Raw genomic sequence first — 21,963 nt, forward strand, 5'->3', positions numbered from 1 at the left:
TTTTCTACTAGTTGTTCTGCTTCATCTTTGCCATTAGCGTGATGGATACTGAGGCGCGGTTACAGGAAGTATGGCATTAAAATCTCCCTGCTCTCATAATTCATCTCTCATCGTCTGGGGCATTTGGCTCATCTCATCTCATCCATATCTCAGCTCTAACTTCTGTTTCATGGGGTCTTTGAGGTTCTGAACAAATTGACACTGTTGGTAAGAGCCTGTTCTGTTACGTTTGCTTGTAGCTCCACATATCAAAGATGAATTAATGCACATCCTTTGTGAATGGACTGTGTGAGTGTATGTGAAGTCCAGACCGTATCCTCTTTGGCTGAAGCTGCATCTGTTGTACTTTTTTCTAGAGTTCTATCAGATTATATAAGTATGATTGCACTAAAACTGTACAAAGCATCTCATTCAGCTCTGTCCTCTCTGGCTGGTTGGACAGAGGACGTTTCTACCCCCATAAGTGGGCTTACTCGTTTCTGTAGAGAAAAAGGGGAATCCTATGAAGCCACACACTTAAGCTGAGGGTTCCAGTTGAAGCAAATTAAACTGAAAGTGTGTTTGTGTGTGTTTGCGTGCAGCGTTGCACTCAGAGGATGAAGGAGGAAGGTGTGTAAATAGGAGTAGAAGGGGGAATGAATGAGATCACTCACTTGAAGAAGCCGTGATGTTATACCCAAAATAGCAGGACCAATCAGCATCTGAGAAAATGAACAGCTCTTTTCAAACAAGTCGAATTAGTCCCGTTCATATTTTGTTACTCTTGTACTGGCTAGCAACACTTGAATTAGTAAATCTGCTTTGGGCATTAAATCAAAGAAGTTAGGCAGGACTGGACTGACTTCATCCTTTTTCTTTAAGACATCACAGGTGTCAGGCTTTAAGAGAGAGATGCTCATATTCCCAAATGCAGATTGGAGGATGAATTGATTGATGTCTTCAGTGCAGAGCTCTTTCCCTTTACAACTAATAACCAAGAGCAATGCTGACACAGCTCAGTCTTTGCATTTCAGATGAACTCATGGCAGAGGCCTCTGTTTTGTGAGAGTCTTTCCATGATTTTAGTCTGGAAGGACATGAGGTTCTTGCTGTAAATCATACAGAACCCCCCATTGACTACTTACGGGGGTATTTATACCATCTTATTTGGATGTGTTTGAATTTTAAGATCCTATTATTATTGAATTTCACACTTGGTATTTATCACTAAAAACAACAGGACAGAAACTGTAAGTGCAAATTGTGGTATTTTAAGCCTATGATAGGAAGCAAAATGTAATTAAAATATTAGCTATGTGGAGGCCATGTATGTAGTTTTCTTTTCCAGGGAACGTAAACAGCACAGCGTCCTCCCTGAGCCGCAGCACTTTGTCAGTAAATGCTGTGATTTCTCTCTTCCTTGAGTTTTAATTCCTCGCTTCACAGCATTCTGTCTTTTTTCGGTTTCCTTTGAAACATGCCACAAAGTATGATTTCCTTTGTTCCTTCATTTTATTTCTGGGAGTGGGCAAACCAAGAGGTAAATATACAGTAAAATCCTTATAGTGTTGTTTCGGGGCTTGTAAAATAACAAATAAAACAATGTGGATAAAAAGACTTCCCATGCTTTCTAATTCACTGTTAAATATGTTATGCGTGATTGAAACATAGCGATGAGAAAGCATTTATTGTCTTTACTGTAAAAGAGGTGGTGTATATACTGTAACTGTGTAACATATTGTATATTCATTATGCCTGGTGTGTCGGGGGGAAGCTGCTCTGCCACCTTTACTGGCAGTTTGGACGGTGTGTATGTTCGTGCAGAGTCGGGCGTCGGCGGTTACTGACTGGCTGTGATTTAATACAAAGATTGACTAAAAAGAAAATATTATATTTATTTGGAATAAGTTAGCGTCTCAACTAATCAGTTTTAATGTAAAATAGAAGCGAGTGTTGGATGGAAATGAAGGATCTTTCAGAGAACTGATTTGTTCGAGGGCTGCTTCTGACAGAAGCTTACTGATTTTTTTTTTTTTTTTCCTTGAGTAATATTTTCTCCCCTTCTCCTGAATAAAACTGATTGAGCAACTTAAACTCATTGCGTCTTGATTTCTTGTCATGATGTCACATGCTAATAGCATGGCTCCACATGAAGGTGAGGCAGCATGCACAGTAACGAGCAGCTGAATGGAATTCAGCCATTGTTCATTATTATTTACACCTGCTTTTTCTACTCTAACAGGTCAAACTCTCTCATGAAACAGGCCTTGATGATCATTAAATAAGTGCTCAGAGATCAGCTCACATTTTGACTGTATTGTTTTTAAACCCTCTCCAATGTTAAACATCCTTTTTCTGCTGAGTTTGGTCGATTCAAACTCTCATCTCTGCCAGAAAAGTTGAGTTTCTGTCTTTTACTTTTCACCTTTTGGAATATTTGTGAAGCCCAACTTGACATACAAACTGCTTCTTTTGTCTCATAGTCCTGAAAACTCAAGATACTCAAATTACTATCAAACTAGGGTTAAAAAGACATAAAACGTTTGCATTTGAAATTGTTGCAGACACATTTCTGCTAACTTATCAATGTATCAACCCTCAGCTCTGCTACTTCCATATATTCCATATTTTTATGAAACAAATTACAGCATTTAAAACAAACCTCCATTACATGGCTTGTTTTCCTAATGTCACAGGTTCACACGAAGAACAGGAACATTTTTCACTGGTGTCACTTCATGACTCACTTAAAGCTCCATTCAGTAGCTTTTCTCAGTCACCGCTGAACCATAGATGCTCAAACTATGATACTGACCCCTCCTGGACTGTGACAATTACTGCATAGACTGTGCTCACATATGCACAGAAATGACAGCTAATCTTTTTTAACTTATAAATAAGACAGGAAACACCAGACTAACTCTGTTGAAGCAGCAGAGATACTTTTAGCAGGTCAGAAATGTGTTATTGTTGATACCGTTAACCTGGGCTGCATGCAGTTAAAGTACCTATGTGATAAGTTCAAAAGCTCCAGAGCAGCTACTAAATGGTCCTAGAGATGAGGTTGTTTGGGTTGCCTCACAGAGCTGCTAGCATGGCTGTAGACCCTCACCAGGTCCCGTGAAGCTGCTCTGCTCATGTTGTTTCCCACCTCCCATAAAAAGACAAAGACCAAGAGGAAACTTCATTGAGTACACTGAGGTTTTTAATGTGTTGACAAAGCACAGCAGTCCTGCAGGTTAAAGTCATCGTTCCATCCGCAGCAGTCTGAACAAGATGCAGGACCCGGCTGCTGCAGGAGTTCACACATTCACACCGTCCCTCCCTGCTCGTCTACACACAGAGAGAGACAAGAAAAACGAAACAAAACCCCCGCTGCTACAAGCTAAAGTATCAAACAACCTGCCAGCGTCCATATACATCACTGCATTACACATTTTTAATATTTTTTTCAAATATTATTTCATTATACACATACTCATTTATTCATAATAATTTAAATATTCAGAAATTGCAGCCTAAAATCTCTAGACAGTGGAAGTACAAGTACCATAAGATGCACCACACATATACATCATAACACATTAAAATATGTCTATAATAAACTATTTACTGTTAAATAATAAGTACAATATGTTCCGTTTTGTTTGCGTCGGGTACTAAGATGCACAAGGGGTCACTCAAGTGTTTCAGATGGGTTTTAAATGGCTAGAATAACATCAATTGAGGTACATAGGTGGGTTTTCGTGGCTGGTGGGCTGGTTGTTTTTGTTTGGGGTCAAAATACAACACGTCACACTGACAGCAGAGTTCAGGTTGTGAGAGGGTGGGCTGAACTCACAGGCTCTCAAGACAGCGATGTGAGGGTGAAACAGGAGTTTGATAGATTTGTGCATAGACTGTGGCTGTTTTCATGTTCTCACTCACCCCCGTGACCACTGAGAGAAGAAAGAAAAGGAAACAAAAGGAGGGGAAAAACAGAAAATGAATGGCAGATCCTGGATACAAATGCTGAAAGTCTTCCTGTCGATATATATCAGAAGATTGGATGCATAATGTGAGTGAGGCTGACTTAGAGACACACTTCAAATATTTCAAACCCTTCCCATGAGGGAGCTCATTCCTTCTGAATAAAAGGGACGTAAAAGGAGCTATCTAACAGTCTCAGGGTGCAACCCAGGCTACAGATTCCCTTCCTCTTGGTTAAAAATGCCATTCTGGTGCAACTGGTGTCATGAGCAGCAGAAAGACGTTCTACAGTATATATTGCACTTTCTATTTAGATCCCGCCTCAATAAGATAACACAGTAACAACGCTTTTGTGAAGAGGAGAAGAAAGTGCCATGGGAGGCGCCTCTTTAAGCCAAAAAAAGATTGGGGAATGATTTTCTTTGTTGCATAGTTTCTGTGGAAGCACAGACAACAGCGTTTCTGAGGTGGCTGTGACACAGCAGAGTGTGAGATTACAGTTATGTTACACAAGAAAGTTATGTCACAGGTGACAGCGGGGCCTTCTGGAGCCTACAACAGGTATGAAAGTCCAGAAGGTCCCTCAGACGGTCGCTCCTTCAGTCCTACTGCAAGAGGAGAAAGAGGAGGAGGAGGAGGGAAAGAAAGGATGAAGAGCAGCCGCCCCTGTCTGTCCAGGTATCTGAGGGTGAGGAGGCTGTGAGTGGTCCTCCTCCACCTTGTTTCGATCAAGCCCTCCTCCCACGTGCGAGCTGAGTGACTGATGGATGCTGCAGTCTGTTTCATAGTTGATGAAAAACCAGGATGAGTTTTAGAAGAGGAGGTAAAAGAGAGGATGGGGGGGGGTTTCTTCTAAGAGTCGAATGGCGGCAGGGGGCTCTCAGGGCGAGAGGGCTCGCCCCTGTTTGGCCGGCTGTTCGATGGAAAAGGGAGAAAACAAAAGAAGACCTTACATGGCAGGATGCTCAAGCGGAAGATGAAAAGAGAAATCATAAAGATGAGGAGACCCCAGGGACTTAACTCACAAATATATCCACTCATAGCCTGAAATGCTGTGAGGAAAATAAGCATTTCTTTTTTTTTTTGGTGAAACAATCTTTTATAAAAAAAAAAGAAATAAGCAAAACAAAAAAAAAAAACACAGGATAAAACAAATGTTAACACAAGAAAAGAAAAGTCAGTCAGCAGCCAGAATACCCATGAGAAGGCTGGAATATAAAGTAATACTCAGGCAAAGTGTCATGCTTTAACAGCAGGAATATTCTGTATGTATTTGCTTGTATACTATATATATATATATATATATATATAGATATATGTATATATCTATATATATGTGTGTGTGGGTATTTATGTAAGCAGGTGTGCATGCACATGTGCACATACACACAACTTTGTTTCTCATATTCTGTATATAGTTTATTTCATTTCTGAGGGCGCATCATGTTCATATGTCAGTCATGCAGGTGTGTTTCAAGTATTCTGCATCTCTGTGTGGAACAGAGGGCTGTGTGTGTGTGTGTGTGTGTGTGTGTGTGTGTGTGTGTGTGTGTGTGTGTGTGTGTGTGTGTGTGTGTGTGTGTGTGTGTGTGTGTGTGTGTGTGTGTGTGAGGGAGGCGGGTGAGTTTGGGAGAAGAGAGACGTGGGAGCAGGAGAGGGGAGCTGGCTCAGGTCGGGTGTGGCAGAAAACGACAGGAAGGTGGCATTGTAGTCCATGGCATCTCATCCAGAGGTGGGGCGGACGGATGGAGGAGGGAGGGGGGAGCTCAGAGGTCTAGTGGGTTGGAGAAGGTGGGGGTCTCCGGCTGCCATGGACACACAAACAGGAGCAGAGAGAAGAGAGGACTGGTTGGATTAGTGTTTTCTAGGTGTTCGCAGTCCGCTGAAGCTTCACAGGTTCATACTTACATGTTGTTATTTCAGGGCCCCCCCCCATGTGTAAATTCATGCACAGAAATACAGCACATTCACTCACACAGACAACCACCTATATCATGAGATAACACATGGAAGGAAACCCGACTACACGACCAACATCACAGAGATAACAGGCTCAGTTAACATGGCCACAATGCAGGTGATGTTTGCACATGTTTGCCAAACGCAGGCAGTATTACTCCGCACCCGAGTGTCGTCTAAGCACAGAAGCATGCACTTAAACAGGTTATTTATTAAGCTCTGTCAGTGCAATCTCTATAAATCCTCGCCACTGTCGCCAAGTGCTTGCTCATGGGGGAATTGTTGGTTTCTTTGTAGATAAAAGAGCTTGGTCTGTACCAGCTCTATATAGAAAGTGTCCTGAGACAACTTCTGTTGTGATTTGGCGCTATACAAATAAAATTGAATTGAAATTGAATTGAATAAATACTCATATGGTGTTGCTACAGGGCTGCGAAAACCCTGAAAGGCATAAAAGTGTGATAACAGGCTATTGCTGCAGATTCAGAGGGCATTAGCTCCCAGCCTAAGAGCCCTATTTCAAATCTATAAGTCTATAAATTGTGAGCAGTGCAACAAAGAGTGAGACTTCAATTTCAATTGTTTTAGAGGCCTGAAAAGGTAAAACTATGTTGCATTCCTCTAGGAAAAGGTTGAGAATCACCAGCAGTGCTAGCTTAGCACCCTGGCTAAGTTCTGTACTGAACATGATACCATGACTCAGACACAACATTGAGGATGAGTGGGATGTCATGGCCTACATACAGCACATACAACACCGACACCAAAACAACAATAATCTTTACGTTTTGGACATTTGAGTTGAATCTTGTGCAACCCACTGCTGCTGCAATCTAAGAAAACTCCTCTTTAGCAAGACACGTCGACACATCCTGACATACTGATACCCCCTTGGATAGATTAGCATCAGCTCTAAAAGGCTCAAACACTGATGCAAACACACACGCACCGTCTGAACTGGGTGTGTGTTTGCCCATGCAGCGCTCTGAGAAGAGAAAAGAAAAGTGAGAAAAAGAAAATGGCATGCAGTGAAAGGATGCCTTCTGAGAGGAAGAGAAGGAAGGAAAGTGATGATGACGATGGCAGACAGTACCCAACGTACCAGAAACGCTAGTCCTCATTGGTCAGTGATAGTGATTCTGCAGAGGGAACCAAAGTCATGTGTGGGACAGAGGTGTGGTGAGGAAAAGAGGGATGAAGAGGAGGAAGAGAGAAAAAGGAGTGCAAACAGTTACAGTGCAGGAAATGACCAATGTCACATGTGCTCAGCTCTCACTTAGGACGGGATGATAAAAGTTTGCGATTTAGGATTTCAATCGAGGCTTTTGAGGTCGTCCTCCATCCATTTGAGGCAGCATCTGCCAGTGAGAGCTTTGCTCAGCAACGTTAGTGTCTCCTACGGTAAAAGAGGCAAGCTGCTACTCTGACACCGAACAGATCCAGGATAATAAAATAAAAAAAAACGTTAGCTAGCTCACGAATACAGGCAAGCACAAGGCAGTTTTTACAGGCGCAAAGGCACAAAGAGTTAATGAGAACAGAAAAGAAAACCCACACTTTCAAACTGACTTTAAAGCACACATATATCGATTCGTCAGAGGACAGTGGTGAGGTGATCGTAAGCGTCAGTGGAGTGTCAGCTATCATTGGTGATGCTCGACAGCGTGTTGAAAGTTCAAAGTGGCGGCAGGAAAGTAGCAACAAGTGCAGGTGAAAGGAGGTAGTCAAACCAAAAACCGAGAGAAGAAGAGGAAAAGAGTCCATTGATCATGAGTCATGTCACGGTCTATCCGTCTATTTAGGGATCTATCCGTCTATTCATCTATCCTCTATCACAACCAGATGTCTCTCACTGTCATTTACCTCCTTTATCCCCTCAGCCAGGTGTCTTCACATCCCCCTTAGTAACAGAGAGTATCCACACTTCAGGTTGGCTAGCTTGTCATGATGTCATAAGCTGTGGTTTTGGTGTTTAAGTCCTGGTACTGAAACAAACTGTGAGGAGGGGCTGTCCGTCTGAGGGACCTCACGTGTTTTCACTCACCTGGGCACGCTCGGGGGTGCGCGGTTAGGCCGGGAGGGCACGGTGGGTGGCGGCCCGCTGTAAGGGTCCGGAGAGGCACCCGGGCGAGACGGGACAGGGGGTCCGCCAGCAGGAGGAGGACCAGGTGGAGGCCCACGGGAGCCTGGGCGGGCAGGAGGTCCCGGCGGAGCCCTGCGGTTTGGTGTTGGACTGGTGGCTGGAGACCTGGATGGAGGAGGATGGAGAGGACCAGAGAACGTTTAGTGAGGTCTGAAACACATCAGGAGCAGCAACAGTAGATGATTTACGGAGGTTTCTGACCAGTCAACTCCATTTTTGCATGCCATTTGAGAAAAATGTAACAAATCTGATCTAAATGCAGTGAAGCTTGGAACATAAAGTAATAGAAGTGGTTACCCAATGTGTGTTAAACAACAGACTCCCACCTCCCACTGCTCCCACCAACCACCTCTGTCTATCCTCACCTTCCTCCGGAGCTGCCGCGCTGCACCTGCAGCCAGGAGTCATCCACAGGAGGAGGCATGGAGGTGGACACAGTGGATGTGCTGATGTCACCAATGATGCTGAGGGCTTCCCGCAGGGCGTGGTACATCCGCAACATCTCGTCACGGTGCTGGGCCTGCTCCTGAGACTCCTCCATCAGCGTGTTCTGGTCACCACACGAGTACAGCTGAGCCAGCAGCTCTGCGTTGATGAAGTCCTTCGTCTGGACAAAATGAGGGAGATGTTTTGCGATGAACGTTTCTGCGCGTGGAACATACATACATCTGACGGAGCTGGCAGTCGATGGCTCACATTGTTAATCATGAGGTGCATGATGGTCTTGGGCATCAAGTCGCGGACGGTCTTGTTGACGATGGCCATGTAGGAGTCGACCAGGTTACGAATGGTCTCCACCTGCCGCTCCAGCTGAGGATCCATGCTGTGCATTAAGTTGTCAGAGCCGTTTTCATCACCGCCGTCACTCTGTGGAGACGAAGGAGGGTGGACAGAGGGCGTGACGTTTAGCTTGAGTTTAGAGAAGGGAAAGACAGCTGGAGAAACTGAGCCTGTAGATGCAACATGGAAGATAAAAGCAAGGAACCATAACACTGGAAATATACAGCAAATGGCCTTTTCTAAATGTAATTATTTTTTAAAATTTGTTCAATACTATTACAAGTATAAAGCACCAATTTTATTAAGAAATAGAAAACTGAAATTCCTTGATCTGCTGGTAACTCTGAAGATCTACTGACCAATTACTGTCAGTCTGTATTATAAGACGGTAAGCACATAAATCATCAGAGCTAATGTCGGGTGAAACATTGTATAAAAGACGCAAAAATGATGAAAATGCAGGATGCAGATGACATACCTTTCCATCCTTCTCCTATCAGGTCAAACAGCGATGGAGACAACAGACATTGAAAGAGGACAGACAGCGTCACACGAGAGACTTGACGACAGTGAAATAAACTCCAGATAAACATCACAGTCATGTAAAACAAACAGCAATAACCTGCTTTCCTTTTGTTGTGTTGCATTTTACATACGGTTTCATAATGGATATCACTTGCAATCAAGCCAATCATGAACAGAGAAATCAGCCTATGACTTAGCTTTTGCATGTGTGTGAAATACTTACCGTGACGCGTTCAGGGTAAACTCCGGCTCTGAGGAAGGAGGCCTTCCAAGCGTCAACATCTTCCTGACTCTCACAGGCCAGCTCCAGCTGACGGTAGTCCTTATACACATTCCTGTGGACACACAATGAGATCAAGACTAAATACTGCACAATGTCCTCCGTGTTTTTATCTCAGGAGTCATTCTGCATCATTTGTACTGTTACATGTATTACCTGAAGTAAGTTTTGTTGCAAGTACTAATTAACTATCTGCTTTGTGTGCGTATGCTGATGTGTATGTGTGCATAATAACACCTCTGCTCTGTGTTGAAGAGGGCAAAGATGTGCTTGCTGGACATGAAGCCTTTCTCCACATCGCGCAGCTTCAGGTTGTCCACCTGCAGCATGTACTTCTTCTCCTTCTCCTGCAGGGGGCGACAGAGAAACACACTCATCGTACAAGTGTGGGAGAGAGAGAAAGACTGACTTTGCTCCAGTGGTGAGGAATTTGGCTAAAGAGTGAAAATGGTTGCAGGGATTTCCGTATCAAAGGATTTGCACTATGTTGTGTATGAGACCAAAATGGAAAAAAAAAAAAAAGAAGCCACTGCAAAAGTCAATGCTGCATTATGATCGATGTGGGTTTGTCAGTTTCCTAATCTATGTATTCAATATTTTCAGATTTTTGCAGAATCATCTTGGGGATCAATCGTAGAGAAACAATAACAGATTAAATCGAAAGGGACGAAGAGAAAGCAGATGAAAGAGCTCCGGGGAAATCAGGAGTAAACGCTCACATATTAAATTTAACAGCAGACAAAAAAAAAGAGAGAGACAGAGGGAGAGAAGAAAAAGGCAAGAGAGACGAATGGGAAAGTCGTACACAGCCCCCGAGTCTGTGGTTTTGATTACAGTTGTGCAGAGTTAAAAAAGAAAAAAAAAGAAAAAGGGCGAGCAACAAATGAGAAACACACACACACACACACACACACACACACACACACACACACACACAGAAACCGCATTCCAGCATAGAAATCTCTTGTAGTTGTTAATCTGCACACAACATATGATATCCAGACATCCAACTATTTATGAATCAAGAAACCTCAAAGTTAGTCAGCTCAGTCTGACACATGCCAGCACTCTCTCTCCCTCTCTATCTCAGTGTCTCTCACTCCCTTACACACGCACACACGCGCGCACACACACACACACACACACACACACACACACACACACACACACACACACAAAAAACGCATTCCAGCATAGAAATCTCTTGTAGTTGTTAATCTGCACACAACATATGATATCCAGACATCCAACTATTTATGAATCACGAAATCTCAAAGTTAGTCAGCTCAGTCTGACACATGCCAGCACTCTCTCTCCCTCTCTATCTCAGTGTCTCTCACTCCCTCTCACACACACACACACACACACACACACACACACACGTGCACACACACACGCACACATTTTGTGGTCAAAGTCTATTGTTACAAAATGAAGTTTTTGCATTTGCATGTGTGTGTGTGAACGTTTTACTATCGACAGTAAAATTAGTATTTAAAAAAAAACAGAAGCCAAATATAGCACAGGGTGAGCGAGTTTCTATAAACACACACACACACACATGCGTGCACAGAAATACACACACGCCGCTTTGGTTGCAAACAGCACCTTTGAGCGTAGTCTCTAACTAACCTTAAAACCATCTGGATCGCTAACCACGGCCTGCCCTGCCCAACCGAGTGTGTGTGTGTGTGTGTGTGTGTGTGTGTGTGTGTGTGTGTGTGTGTGTGTGTGTGTGTGTGTGTGTGTGAGAGAGAGAGAGAGAGAGAGAGAGAGAGAGAGAGAGAGAGAGAGAGAGAGAGAGAGAGAGAGAGAGAGAGAGAGGGGGTTGTGTGTGTGTGACCAAACTCCTTCATCAAAGGATTTATGACCTGTGCAGCCAAATGGTCATATCCCCTAAATGCATATAAAAACACACACATACGCACACGCACACACAAACACACACACACACAGTTGTGTTTCCATCACTTTGGAGGACAATACATTGACTTACATTCATTTCCTGAAGTACTGACACTAACCATAACCCCTACTTAGCAAACCCTAACCTTAACCCAAGTCTTCACCCAAAAATGTAATGATTCATGGGAACTTGCATTTTGTCCCCATAAGGAAGACGAGTCCCCACAACATGACTGTGTAAACAGATTTATGTCCCCATAACATGAGTAATACACATCCACACACACACACATTTGGCAGGTTACCCAGGTGCTGTACAAAAAAAAAATAAACAAGCAGTCGCCCCAGACTGCTGGATGCTGACATCATCATTTATTGTGGCGGTGAGGGCAAAGAGGTCCCCGTCCTCCGTCTCTAGTTCGCTCTGTATTTCTTAGTCTTTGGCTTCCTTCTCTTTCTCTTCATTTTTTTTTCCTCTTTCCCCTTGTTCCCTCGCTCTCTGGCTTTCCCTCTCCCTGGGAGTGAGCAACCTTGGACTGATTCATACATTTTCCTCTCCTCTGGCCAGTAAATCCAGTCAGGAGAGTTGGAAAGGGGGGGGGGGGGGTGACTAGTGTATGAGTGCATGATGTGGGGAAAGTACAGAAAAACTGAACTAAAGCAGTGAGAGAAAGGCGAGTTAATGTAATGACAGGGCTATTAAGGCAATGACACCCTCTATTGTTGGTTTATACCAGAAAAAAGTTAGTAAGGACGTGCATGAGAATTAACCTACGAGCAAGAACTGCCAGAAAAGACAAACAACAAACAAAAAGGCGGCGCACATGTGAGTTTTCTTGCAGTATCACACACACATTGTGCACTTCTGCAGGGTTTCTCTCTGTCAATCAGCCCAGCTCGCATGTGTGTGCTTTTATGTGCGTGTGTGTAGTTGTGCTGAGGGGAGTCGGGACTTGAGTGCTTTCCAACATGCTCCCATAAAAGCCAGCCAGCAATAACGGGCGAACGTACAGATTTCAGACGTGAAGCACACACAGAGGGACGCACGAGAAAACAAGCGAACGCACACACAGATGCACACATGCATGAGCTCTACGAGATCCGTGCGTGCGAAGGACGCACACTCTTTGACCTTTGAAGCATTTCGCTCGCATGCGACCCAACCTCTGTGAATCAGCTTCCAAGAGGCAGAGACACAAACAGCGAGGGATGGATTTGTGATGGTTAAAGCATTACTGTGTCTACTGCGTGTGCACGGTCGTGAGGAGATTGGGGGGGGCGCAGATTCGTAAATGCGGAACAGGATTTTGACAGCATGTAAGGAGCAAACTGTTCCTGCGCTGAAATACTAGCTGCCCCTGGTGCGTCAGTTAGTTTGTGGTATTTTTGATTGAACAAACAGTTCTTCGTGAAGGTAACCAACATTAACTGAAACGCAGTAATGAGGGTATTAAGACTAACTGCTACATAGTGAACCTCGGCCTCAAGGGCTCGTAAGTAGCAGGAATGTAAAAGTCAACTTTCTAGACTATTAAAAGAATAACTTAACTTAAAACTATTTTAAAATGTCTCCGATGCTAAGATGTAATGGCAAAGTGTTTTAATCACGTTGGTTTTCCATCCTCAAGAGTGAAGAACACGGGCATCCATCTGGACCCATTTTCCACTAATGATTATATGTGAATATTATTATATTCATTGTAAACCTTAAAAAATATTAGTGTAGAGGAGAAAAAAGGAGGTGGATGTGATAAGAAAGTCCCAAATGCATGCATGTAACTGTCTTTACATAACTACTACTTCATTACGTAATTTTCGTATAATGGCTAAACCATGACGTTAAAAAAATGTGTGTCTGTTATTAACATTGTGTTGATCTGATTCAGTAAAAATATGACGTAGTGTCACACACTCAAGATGGAGGTCCCTTTTTTTTGCTGTTTCCAGCTTCTTCCAGTGAGCGTCTGTCCTCGTCTGGAACAGCCTCTTTCCACTGCTTCTGGAAGGTGCTGTGGGTGGAAACGTTTGGACGATGTCATGTCCGTGGCGCCTCACGTCCGCTGCAGCATTCACAAATATTATGCTCACGGCAGTAAGGAAGCGTTCCTGTCCCCTGTAAGTGTCCGTGTGGCTCCGAGGATGTCGCATTGCTGCACAGCGGTGACCCGGCCCTGCATTCAGCAGGACGCTCACGGAACAACCGGGGCCGCAGCTTCGAACCACTGCACTGTTTCCTCCACCACATACATACATCTCACCCAGGGTGGACACAGCAGTGCAGGACACCACAGAGCACAGATTTTTAACCTCCTCTAGGACACCCGCACAGACCTTATGAAGTGAGGCCTTCAGTACCCCCGGATGGTTCCTTGAACGGATGTTAAGCCATGACATTTTTTTTCCCAATCATCAGCACTTAAGATAATATCCAGGCTAATCTCAGGAGTGGACAAAGGCCGCAGTTGCTTCTTGTCTTCATCAATCTTTGGAGACGACTGTCCCACCTTGAGATGGTTTGGCTGTGGTAGGAGGAGGATGAGGAGATGAGATCAAAGATGGCTGAAGGATAGATTCCTCAGCAGGACTTTGAACCTCCACTCTGCTGAGACTCTCCTGAGAGCTGGACCTTGAGTCTCTGGCAATGCTCTCAGCGACCTTAAACACTTCCCGAATCCATCCATCCTCCATCAAGGTTATCTGGTCCCTCTTGCATTTAGAGGTCCTCTGATTACCTGTGTCTCTGGCAGTCAGGTCAGCCACTTTGCACGCTTCCTCCATGAGATGAGCATGCATGGCCTCATTTTCTCCTCTTTTTTTGCCATATTGTACCCTCGTGTTTCCTTTCCCCTCTGTCTCCTGTCTGTCTCTCACCTGTCTGTCATGCGAGTGTGTTCACCTGTAGGGCGTGGCTGGCTGGTCTGGTCCGGCCTCCTCCTCTCCTGAGCACACCTGACACCAATCACTCAATCAAGACTCACCAGCTGCTACAGTATAAAAGCACCGACCTTCCACCCAGTATTCGTTGAATTGCCTCTTCCTTCCAGGGGTAACATTTCTGATTCCTGACATTTTCCTAGTACCTGTTTGCAGTTTTTCCTTCCTGACTCCTGCTCTCTGCACTCAGGTTTATGCCCTGTCAGTCTGCATCATGAGTAATCTGGACCTGCCTGTCCACTCTCTGTCAACTGGCCAGCTTCAGTCTGCCAATCTCCAAGACCTGTTTCTTGAATTTTTAATTAAAACTATTGCCTTTTTACACAACCCTGCCTCTGTGTCTGAGTTTCAGCATTTCTAGAGTCATCTGATTTCTGTGGTTGCAATAAATCTCACCATCAATGTTCAGATTTTATAAGAAGTGTTTCACAGAGGTGTTCATTCAGCTGTATAATCATCTTGGAGGCTGCAGCGCTGTATCGTATTGTCTGCGTAAGGCAATACAATTTAACAGCACCGCAAACGACATCCATCACAATGATCACACAGTCGAAGCGACACCTCTCTGAAAGAGCTTCAGCAAAAAACTGAACATTATAACCTTCATGAGATTTATCGCAGGACTGCAGGACAGGACCGGCAACTGCATGCATGTCGGCGTTACTCTGCTCATGTCACATTAGCATGAGTTGAACACACACAAACACAGTAGCAGAAGATTCTCTGGGTGTGGCTGTAGTTAAGTCACAGTGTACCCGCCACCAGCCAAGCCCACTTACTTATTATGAGGTACTGTGTCGGCCTCAAACGTGTACGCGCCATTAGTAAGGAAGCTTTATAAATTCATGCTTGGTGAATGTGTTTTGTGTATTTGCAACAGCCGCATGCACGGGGAGGTTAATGTGCGGGTTCGTGCTGTTATTCTGTGGATTGTTCATTACTCAGGACAATCCACAGACCTCGCTGGGAACAGTTCATTAAAAGCACTTTCAACCAAAGAAATGGTGCCTTTGAAAACCACTGACAGTGAGCTCTCGGGGTCATCCACATTTTTTTTCTCCCAATTTTCTGAACACATCCAGAGTCACGCTACTCTTCATTCATCCTTTCACCTGCCTCCATTCCTGATTTTACTCATTTTCATCTCCATCCCAACATGTCTATTTACACCTGAACCACATGTGCCTCGTTTTTGTCTGAACTTCTACACATGCAACATTTTTTTTGTCACGCACACACACACACACACACACACACACATGTAGCGGCCCAGGCACTGCCCTTGGTATTTAACCTGTGATGTTTGGAGCAGTGTGTGAGCAAAGTACTTTCCATGGTTTTGTTTTGCTAGTGAGTAATAGCAGGCTCATTATGAAAAGCCAAAGGAAGTTCACTTCTTGATTCATAAAGGCACTTTACCACTCTGCACGCCGTCCAAGAAACATCTCGAAGACTCAAACGCTATTTCAAAATGTGGATGAAATATGGCCTCTCTCTCTCTCTCTCTCTCTCTCTCTCTCACACACACACACACACACACGCACTCAGATATACTACAGAATGTATAAACACCAAAAACACACACAAGTGGGGACCTTACACAAACCGTATCCAATTAACACTCTGAAACAAATCTGAGTAGTTTGGTGGGCAAAACCAAGAAGATACTCGTTTACGGCGTCCATGTTGTTTTAAGAGGCGGCACGTCTTAGTGTGTGTGTGTATGTGTGTGTGTGTGTGTGTGTGTGTGTGTGTGTGTGTGTGGTAGTGTGTATGTTGATGGGAGCCTGATAGAAAAGTCCTGGTGACTTGGGCCTTGCATCAAAGGGCTGCGGAGAAGCCGCACGGCATCTGGGAGCAATAACGCTGCTCCTAACCCTTCATTACCACAAAGACTGGGCCCTGGGTGGCAGCCAACGGCAATTTTCACAACCCTCCTCCTCACCTCCCTCCGCTTTTCTTTCCCTCCATTCTTCTACCATTCCCCTATTGAGTTCTGTCTTTGAAAAAAAAAAAAAAAATTAAACACAGAGCACATTTCTGTGAGCCTTACCCGATGGGGAAACATAAAAAGGACGGACTCGCGACTACACTCAAATTAGAAGAGAAAAAATTAAATTAATTCATAAAGAGTTTTAGAGATAGGTTTGTTACAGAACGGCTCATATAAAATCAACAGACGTTTAGCAGAAGAACATTTTTTCCTATATATATATATATATATATATAAACATATATATATATATATATATATATATATATATATATATATATATATATATATATATATATATATATATATATATATATATATATATATATATGTTTATATATTGCTGATTCTATGTTTAGTCAAAAATCCCACTAATGGAAGCAAAATCAGTGTTTGGTCTGTGAGTAATATGTCTCTGAGAAACATCTGAGCAAACTTAATTTGACTTAATGCAGTTTGGAATTTATTTGAAGTAATGCCACATGTTGCCAAAAATCTGAATCAGGACAGCAAACAGTTACAACTGGGAAGAGCTAGATTGGAGCTATTCTGGGACAGTGTGTAAAAACACACAGCTGCTGATGACGCATTGAGCTACAAGGTTGTGCAATAAGGCTCATAACAAATCACCTTGGGCGGCCCAACAGTGTCTGCACACTTAATGCTTTATATATCATGGAAAGTGCTACTTGATAACAGATGCAGAGAAATGTTTCTATCTAATCTGAAGTGTCCCTTTTCTCCGGGATAAAACATAAATTCTCCGTTTCTTATTTTGAAAAATGTGACTCTAATGTTTGACACGTTTGGTTTGGCGGGTGGAACTTTTTTTTCCCCCCAACTGTTTAATCTCAGCTGACTTTGCTGACTCTGAAAAAGTGACAGCCTTTGTGCTCCGCTCAGCTCTTCCTGTGGGAACGAGCGCAAACGCAAATAAACGTCTTGGCGGAGAAAGGAAACGTGGTGTCCACATGACAGTGACACGTTCAGCCGGCGGCCCGTTTGAGCGCAGGCTGGCACGCCACTGATACCTTCCTGTTTAGCAGCTAATTGCCAAGCAGTTAATGACCTGCTCTCCATTTACCTCTGCAGAGGGTCAGTGTAACAACCTAGCCGCGACATGTGATCAATCACTGCTGACCACCAAAGAGTTAAAGAAGGAGGGAGGGGGCACCGCAGCCCGCTAACCACATAAACACGTGAAAATCCCCACACGTCTAGCGACTGTTGTCTGATACACGGCTAAGGCTCTGGTCAACCTGTGTGTTCAGTGTCTGTCAGTAAACCCTCGCAAAAAAAGGTCATGTGAACTCACCACTGTGATTTTATATATTCGTGTGTGTGTGCGTGTGAAAACCTTGTCAAAATGACAAATGACAGATATAAACAGTCTCTTAGTTTTCACATGTGAAACAAATATGGTACGATGTAATGACGGGTGCAAAAAAAAGTGCACAGACGAACTGAAACGTTCACATCTGAGATACACATGTAACGTCAGAATACACTGAGGTAAAACGCTCACACATGCAAGCCAAGATGAAGTCGCACGCTGGGTTTCTCAATGGTAAATGTGTGCTATACAGAGTCCTAACGTGTACTGCACCATCCAAATGCAGCCAGATCTAAATGAACTGCTAGAATACTTTTTATCGTAAAACAAAGTGCCAGAATATAAAATTTGCACTTCTAAATCAAACCTGTTCTGCGTCCTACACAGAGGGTGTGTTTGGACTGGGTATATTTATATGCCACGATTGTGCCAATGGTGGACCGGTCCAAGGGTGGAGAGGGTTTTTTTTTTTTAACTTTACACATTTACAGTAAATCTAGTGTGGTAAAAAATTATATTTATGACCATAAAAATCTGTCACATGTGAAAGTTAAGGATGCGCTTGTATCTCATTCATGCAATGAAATATGAAAACATAAAAACACAACTGAAGTGTTGTCAGGAGCACATCAGACCAACACCGTGCTGACCAATCAGAGGCCTGACACTAGAGGTCCAACCATGTCCCATCCAAAACCAGATTATGTAGCAGTGACCTCTCGCCTCTGCCTCCTCAATAGAAAGAAGAGTAACTGTGTATTTATGTGTAAACATGCAAACAGTGCTGTTAGCGAGGTTAGCACTAGCACTATTTTGGCCACGTTTGCCATTGCATGAAATGTTGCCTCATGTAAGCACAGGAGATGATGGGATACCTAATACATAACATAAAGTATAAAGTATGAAATAGCCATGAATGCAGCATATAAATATATAAATACAATATATACATAAAACCTGAGAATATGTTCTTTCAAAGCTGTAAAACTCCAGAAATAAAAAGTTCATGTCGCGTGTTATTAAACAGATGCAGTAATCTTTAAAATTTCTGTCAATCCTCCTTCAAAGGAGGCCTGCAGAGTCTCTCATACACATGACAAAATTACAAACCACGCACACACATACACGCGCACACACAGGATGTATACAACATGCCAAAAGACATTAAGTGCACAGCAGTGTGGTTTCTGTTAATCCGTCCTCTATCTGTTTGGTCTAATCCCAGGCTTTGTTTCTCTGCTGTTTTTTGTACTGACATTACGCTCTGGACATGTGGGGTACAATCAAGAAGGGAAAAAATGATAATTTACAGAAAGAAAAACATACATTACTCATTTATCTCATCAGGCCGGCAGGATAAACTCTGAATTATCCACAAACCGCCCTGTGTACCTCCTCGGCTCCTCCGACAGGCTGCGGTCGTCACTCATCTCTTGTCTCTCTTCTACAACCTCTAACCAACTTTTCTAATGTTTTCTTTTACAATGAGACACAGTAATTTGTTCATTACTGGTTTTGGTACCATTGTTACCATTTTTCCATCATTACACGTTTCAGTTACATCCTCTCTTTTGCTCACTTTCGTTAACTTCAGTAGATTTCATACCATTTAGCTTCTCTCTCTACCTTCCTGTATGCTGCGTCTCTTATCTCTGAGCCTGATTTTCTTTACATTTAAAAGGCAGCAAAGGTAGAGAAGCCAACTCGAGCATGTCTGGCTATCTTTACAAGTGTCTTATCACCAGTCTGTGTGTGAGACAGTTGACTGTGCCTAAGTTTGAGCCATTGAAACTCATAAAAAGGAAGCTCTACTTGAGTTTTTCCCATGTTATGCTCCTTTATACTTCCACTCCAAAGTAAAAGGTTGCACTTTTTTTACACTGCATTTATCTTACAGCTGCTAGTGGCTGTTGGACTTAATGTAACTGCATCTAAAGTAGTTAAACCATGTACATTTTACTGACTACAGTAGTACAACGCTGCTTACACACTAATGAATCAGTACTTTTACTTTGATAGCGTAAGTACACTTTGCTGACAACACTTTTTGAAGTATTTTCTGAAATATGTTGGACAGTTTCTTGGTTTTTCACATCGACAAATAATAAGAAATAATAACAATATGAAATCATGTGGTTGATGTTCATGTTAGCCAATAGGAGGACTGGTGTTTTGATGTGCTATCTCCAGTCTGAAAAGCTTTCACTGTGACTCAGCTGACTGACACTGGCATGAAATACAGGGGATCACATTCTGGGGCTGCTTTCATGGGTTTGGCTGGCGTGTTACGCACACTCCCAAATAAATCTACAGCGCGGCGTTCACACGCTTGGCCTCGCCGCACCGATGCAAACACTCGAAAGATACAATTACACCCACATAAAGTGATGGAGCTGTCCGCTTTAGGCAATATCAGGATACGAGGAGGAAAAACAAAGTGAGCAACTTGAGATTTTTCATGACAATATTAACCAGCACTATTTCATGACATGACAGAATAACATGCAATCATGTGTGTGTGTGTGTGTGTGTGTGTGGGTGTGTGTGTGTGTGTGTGTGTGTGTGTGTGTGTGTGTGTGTGTGTGTGCATACTTTCACAAGATTTCAGGCTTTACTGACTAAGAGATTGTAAAGGAAGCTGCCTGCCTGGTCATCCAAACAGTGGAAACAATGTTGGTGTGACCGCAGCGCTCCCCCCACCCGCCCATTAAAATTCACTCCTTCCAATCCCTTCACCCAAAACTTAGCTGCGACAATAATGACGACTGATTTCCGTCACTCTCCTCTCTGGCTTGCTTCTCAGCTACGTTTTTTTATTTGTGTTGAAGCTCGCCGGGTATCGTTTCGCCTCTTTTTCACCCCACATTTTTGAGTCGCCTCCTGCTTTCATCTCCATTTTCCTCTCACTTTCCCTCCATCTCTCCCAGTACTGCTGACTCGTCTCTCCTGGGATTGTGCCTGCTTTGATTTGGAGCTCAGGTCGGAGCTCAGAAACCATAGCTAAAATAAACACACGGCCTTGGCCACCTCTGCACGCACGCACACACACACACACACACATATATACACATATATACACCTGGAAATGCTAGCATTGATTCCGCCTGTCTGCCAGAGGTAAGAAACTTAAACGCAAGTGTGTGTGTGTGTGTATGCGTGGGTGTGTGAAATGAAGAAGGTGAAGGAGGCAAACTTTGACTGTATGTCTCAACTGTGAATCACACAGACTTCTCCTCCTTGTTCACACACACACAACCTCTTTCGCTCTGGTTCTGATTTACCAGTACTATGTCACCCTTCACCAGCACTCCCCCCTCTGTGTGTGTGTGTGTGTGTTGGGAAGGCTGCAGAGCTGCATAAAGGGCTCTTTATTCGAGTCGGACAGGGAGAGGAAATCAGCTTTAGAAGTAAAAACAGAGGGAGCAAGAGAGAGATGGAGACCACAGGGCTGCACATCTGGAGTTATTACAAGGCTTCCTCCTGCTTGCCAAGAAAACGCCGACATTCCTGCCCTCGCTACAAAGACCGTGGAGCCTCTACTCTCATCCAGCCCCACTCCTACACACACACCCATCACTCAAAAGCCACATATACACTCACATGTACCATAAGTAGAGATGTGCACATACTGTACAATGGAAGGGAAGAACATGCAGAACACACATATGCCTCCACGTGAGCGCACAAATGCAGACGTCCTCCCATCTGCCCACATACGCTTCCACTAAAAAGTTCCCTCCCTCTGCAGCCAATCCTTCACTCCCTTTCCAAACTTTACAACGCACACGCCAAATGAATCTCACTTCCTGTTCACCTTTGACCTTCCACTTTCTCCCCAAAAAGCGAGAGAAGAAAGAAAGAACGGGGGGTGTGGATGGGGGGGAGCCAGACAGAGGGAGGGGGAGAGAGGAGGAAGAGAGGAGAGGAAAAATGGGGGGCCGACGAGCTCCTCCTCCTTCTCTCTCCATATCTCCTCTCTCTCTCTCCTTCCCTTTTCTCCTTCTGTCTCTTGGAGGGGAAACTTGATGGCCAGTCCTTTGCCACGTCGAGCCTCCAGCCGGTCCACCTTGCTCGCTGCCGGAGCGGCTTTTTAGCTCCAAACGACGCAGAATTTTGAACGCCCACGGTTTTGCCTCAACAGTGCGGCAGCCTTGAACCAAAGG

General features: G+C 43.8%; 1 protein-coding gene across 6 annotated transcripts in view; it reads right to left on the reverse strand.

The window, feature by feature from the left end:
• Window positions 1-5,505: 5,505 nt before the first annotated feature.
• The window catches only part of dnm1a (dynamin 1a), a 48,507-nt gene continuing 32,049 nt past the window's right edge, over window positions 5,506-21,963 (reverse strand). For 4 of the 6 annotated variants that reach the window (XM_070988231.1, XM_070988229.1, XM_070988230.1 and 1 more), the window contains 6 exons: window positions 9,873-9,982; window positions 9,579-9,690; window positions 8,747-8,917; window positions 8,416-8,657; window positions 7,952-8,155; window positions 5,506-5,753 (listed from right to left, as the gene is read on the reverse strand). In XM_070988231.1, coding sequence (XP_070844332.1) covers window positions 5,723-5,753; window positions 7,952-8,155; window positions 8,416-8,657; window positions 8,747-8,917; window positions 9,579-9,690; window positions 9,873-9,982 — 870 coding nt within the window. In that variant the 3' untranslated portion in view covers window positions 5,506-5,722. Of the gene's footprint in view, window positions 5,754-7,009; window positions 7,047-7,951; window positions 8,156-8,415; window positions 8,658-8,746; window positions 8,918-9,578; window positions 9,691-9,872; window positions 9,983-21,963 lie in introns of all 6 variants that reach the window. The other 2 variants (XM_070988235.1, XM_070988234.1) reach the window with 1 other exon arrangement.

This window comes from Chaetodon trifascialis, chromosome 20, assembly GCF_039877785.1.
Source record: "Chaetodon trifascialis isolate fChaTrf1 chromosome 20, fChaTrf1.hap1, whole genome shotgun sequence".
Taxonomy (NCBI): domain Eukaryota; kingdom Metazoa; phylum Chordata; class Actinopteri; order Chaetodontiformes; family Chaetodontidae; genus Chaetodon; species Chaetodon trifascialis.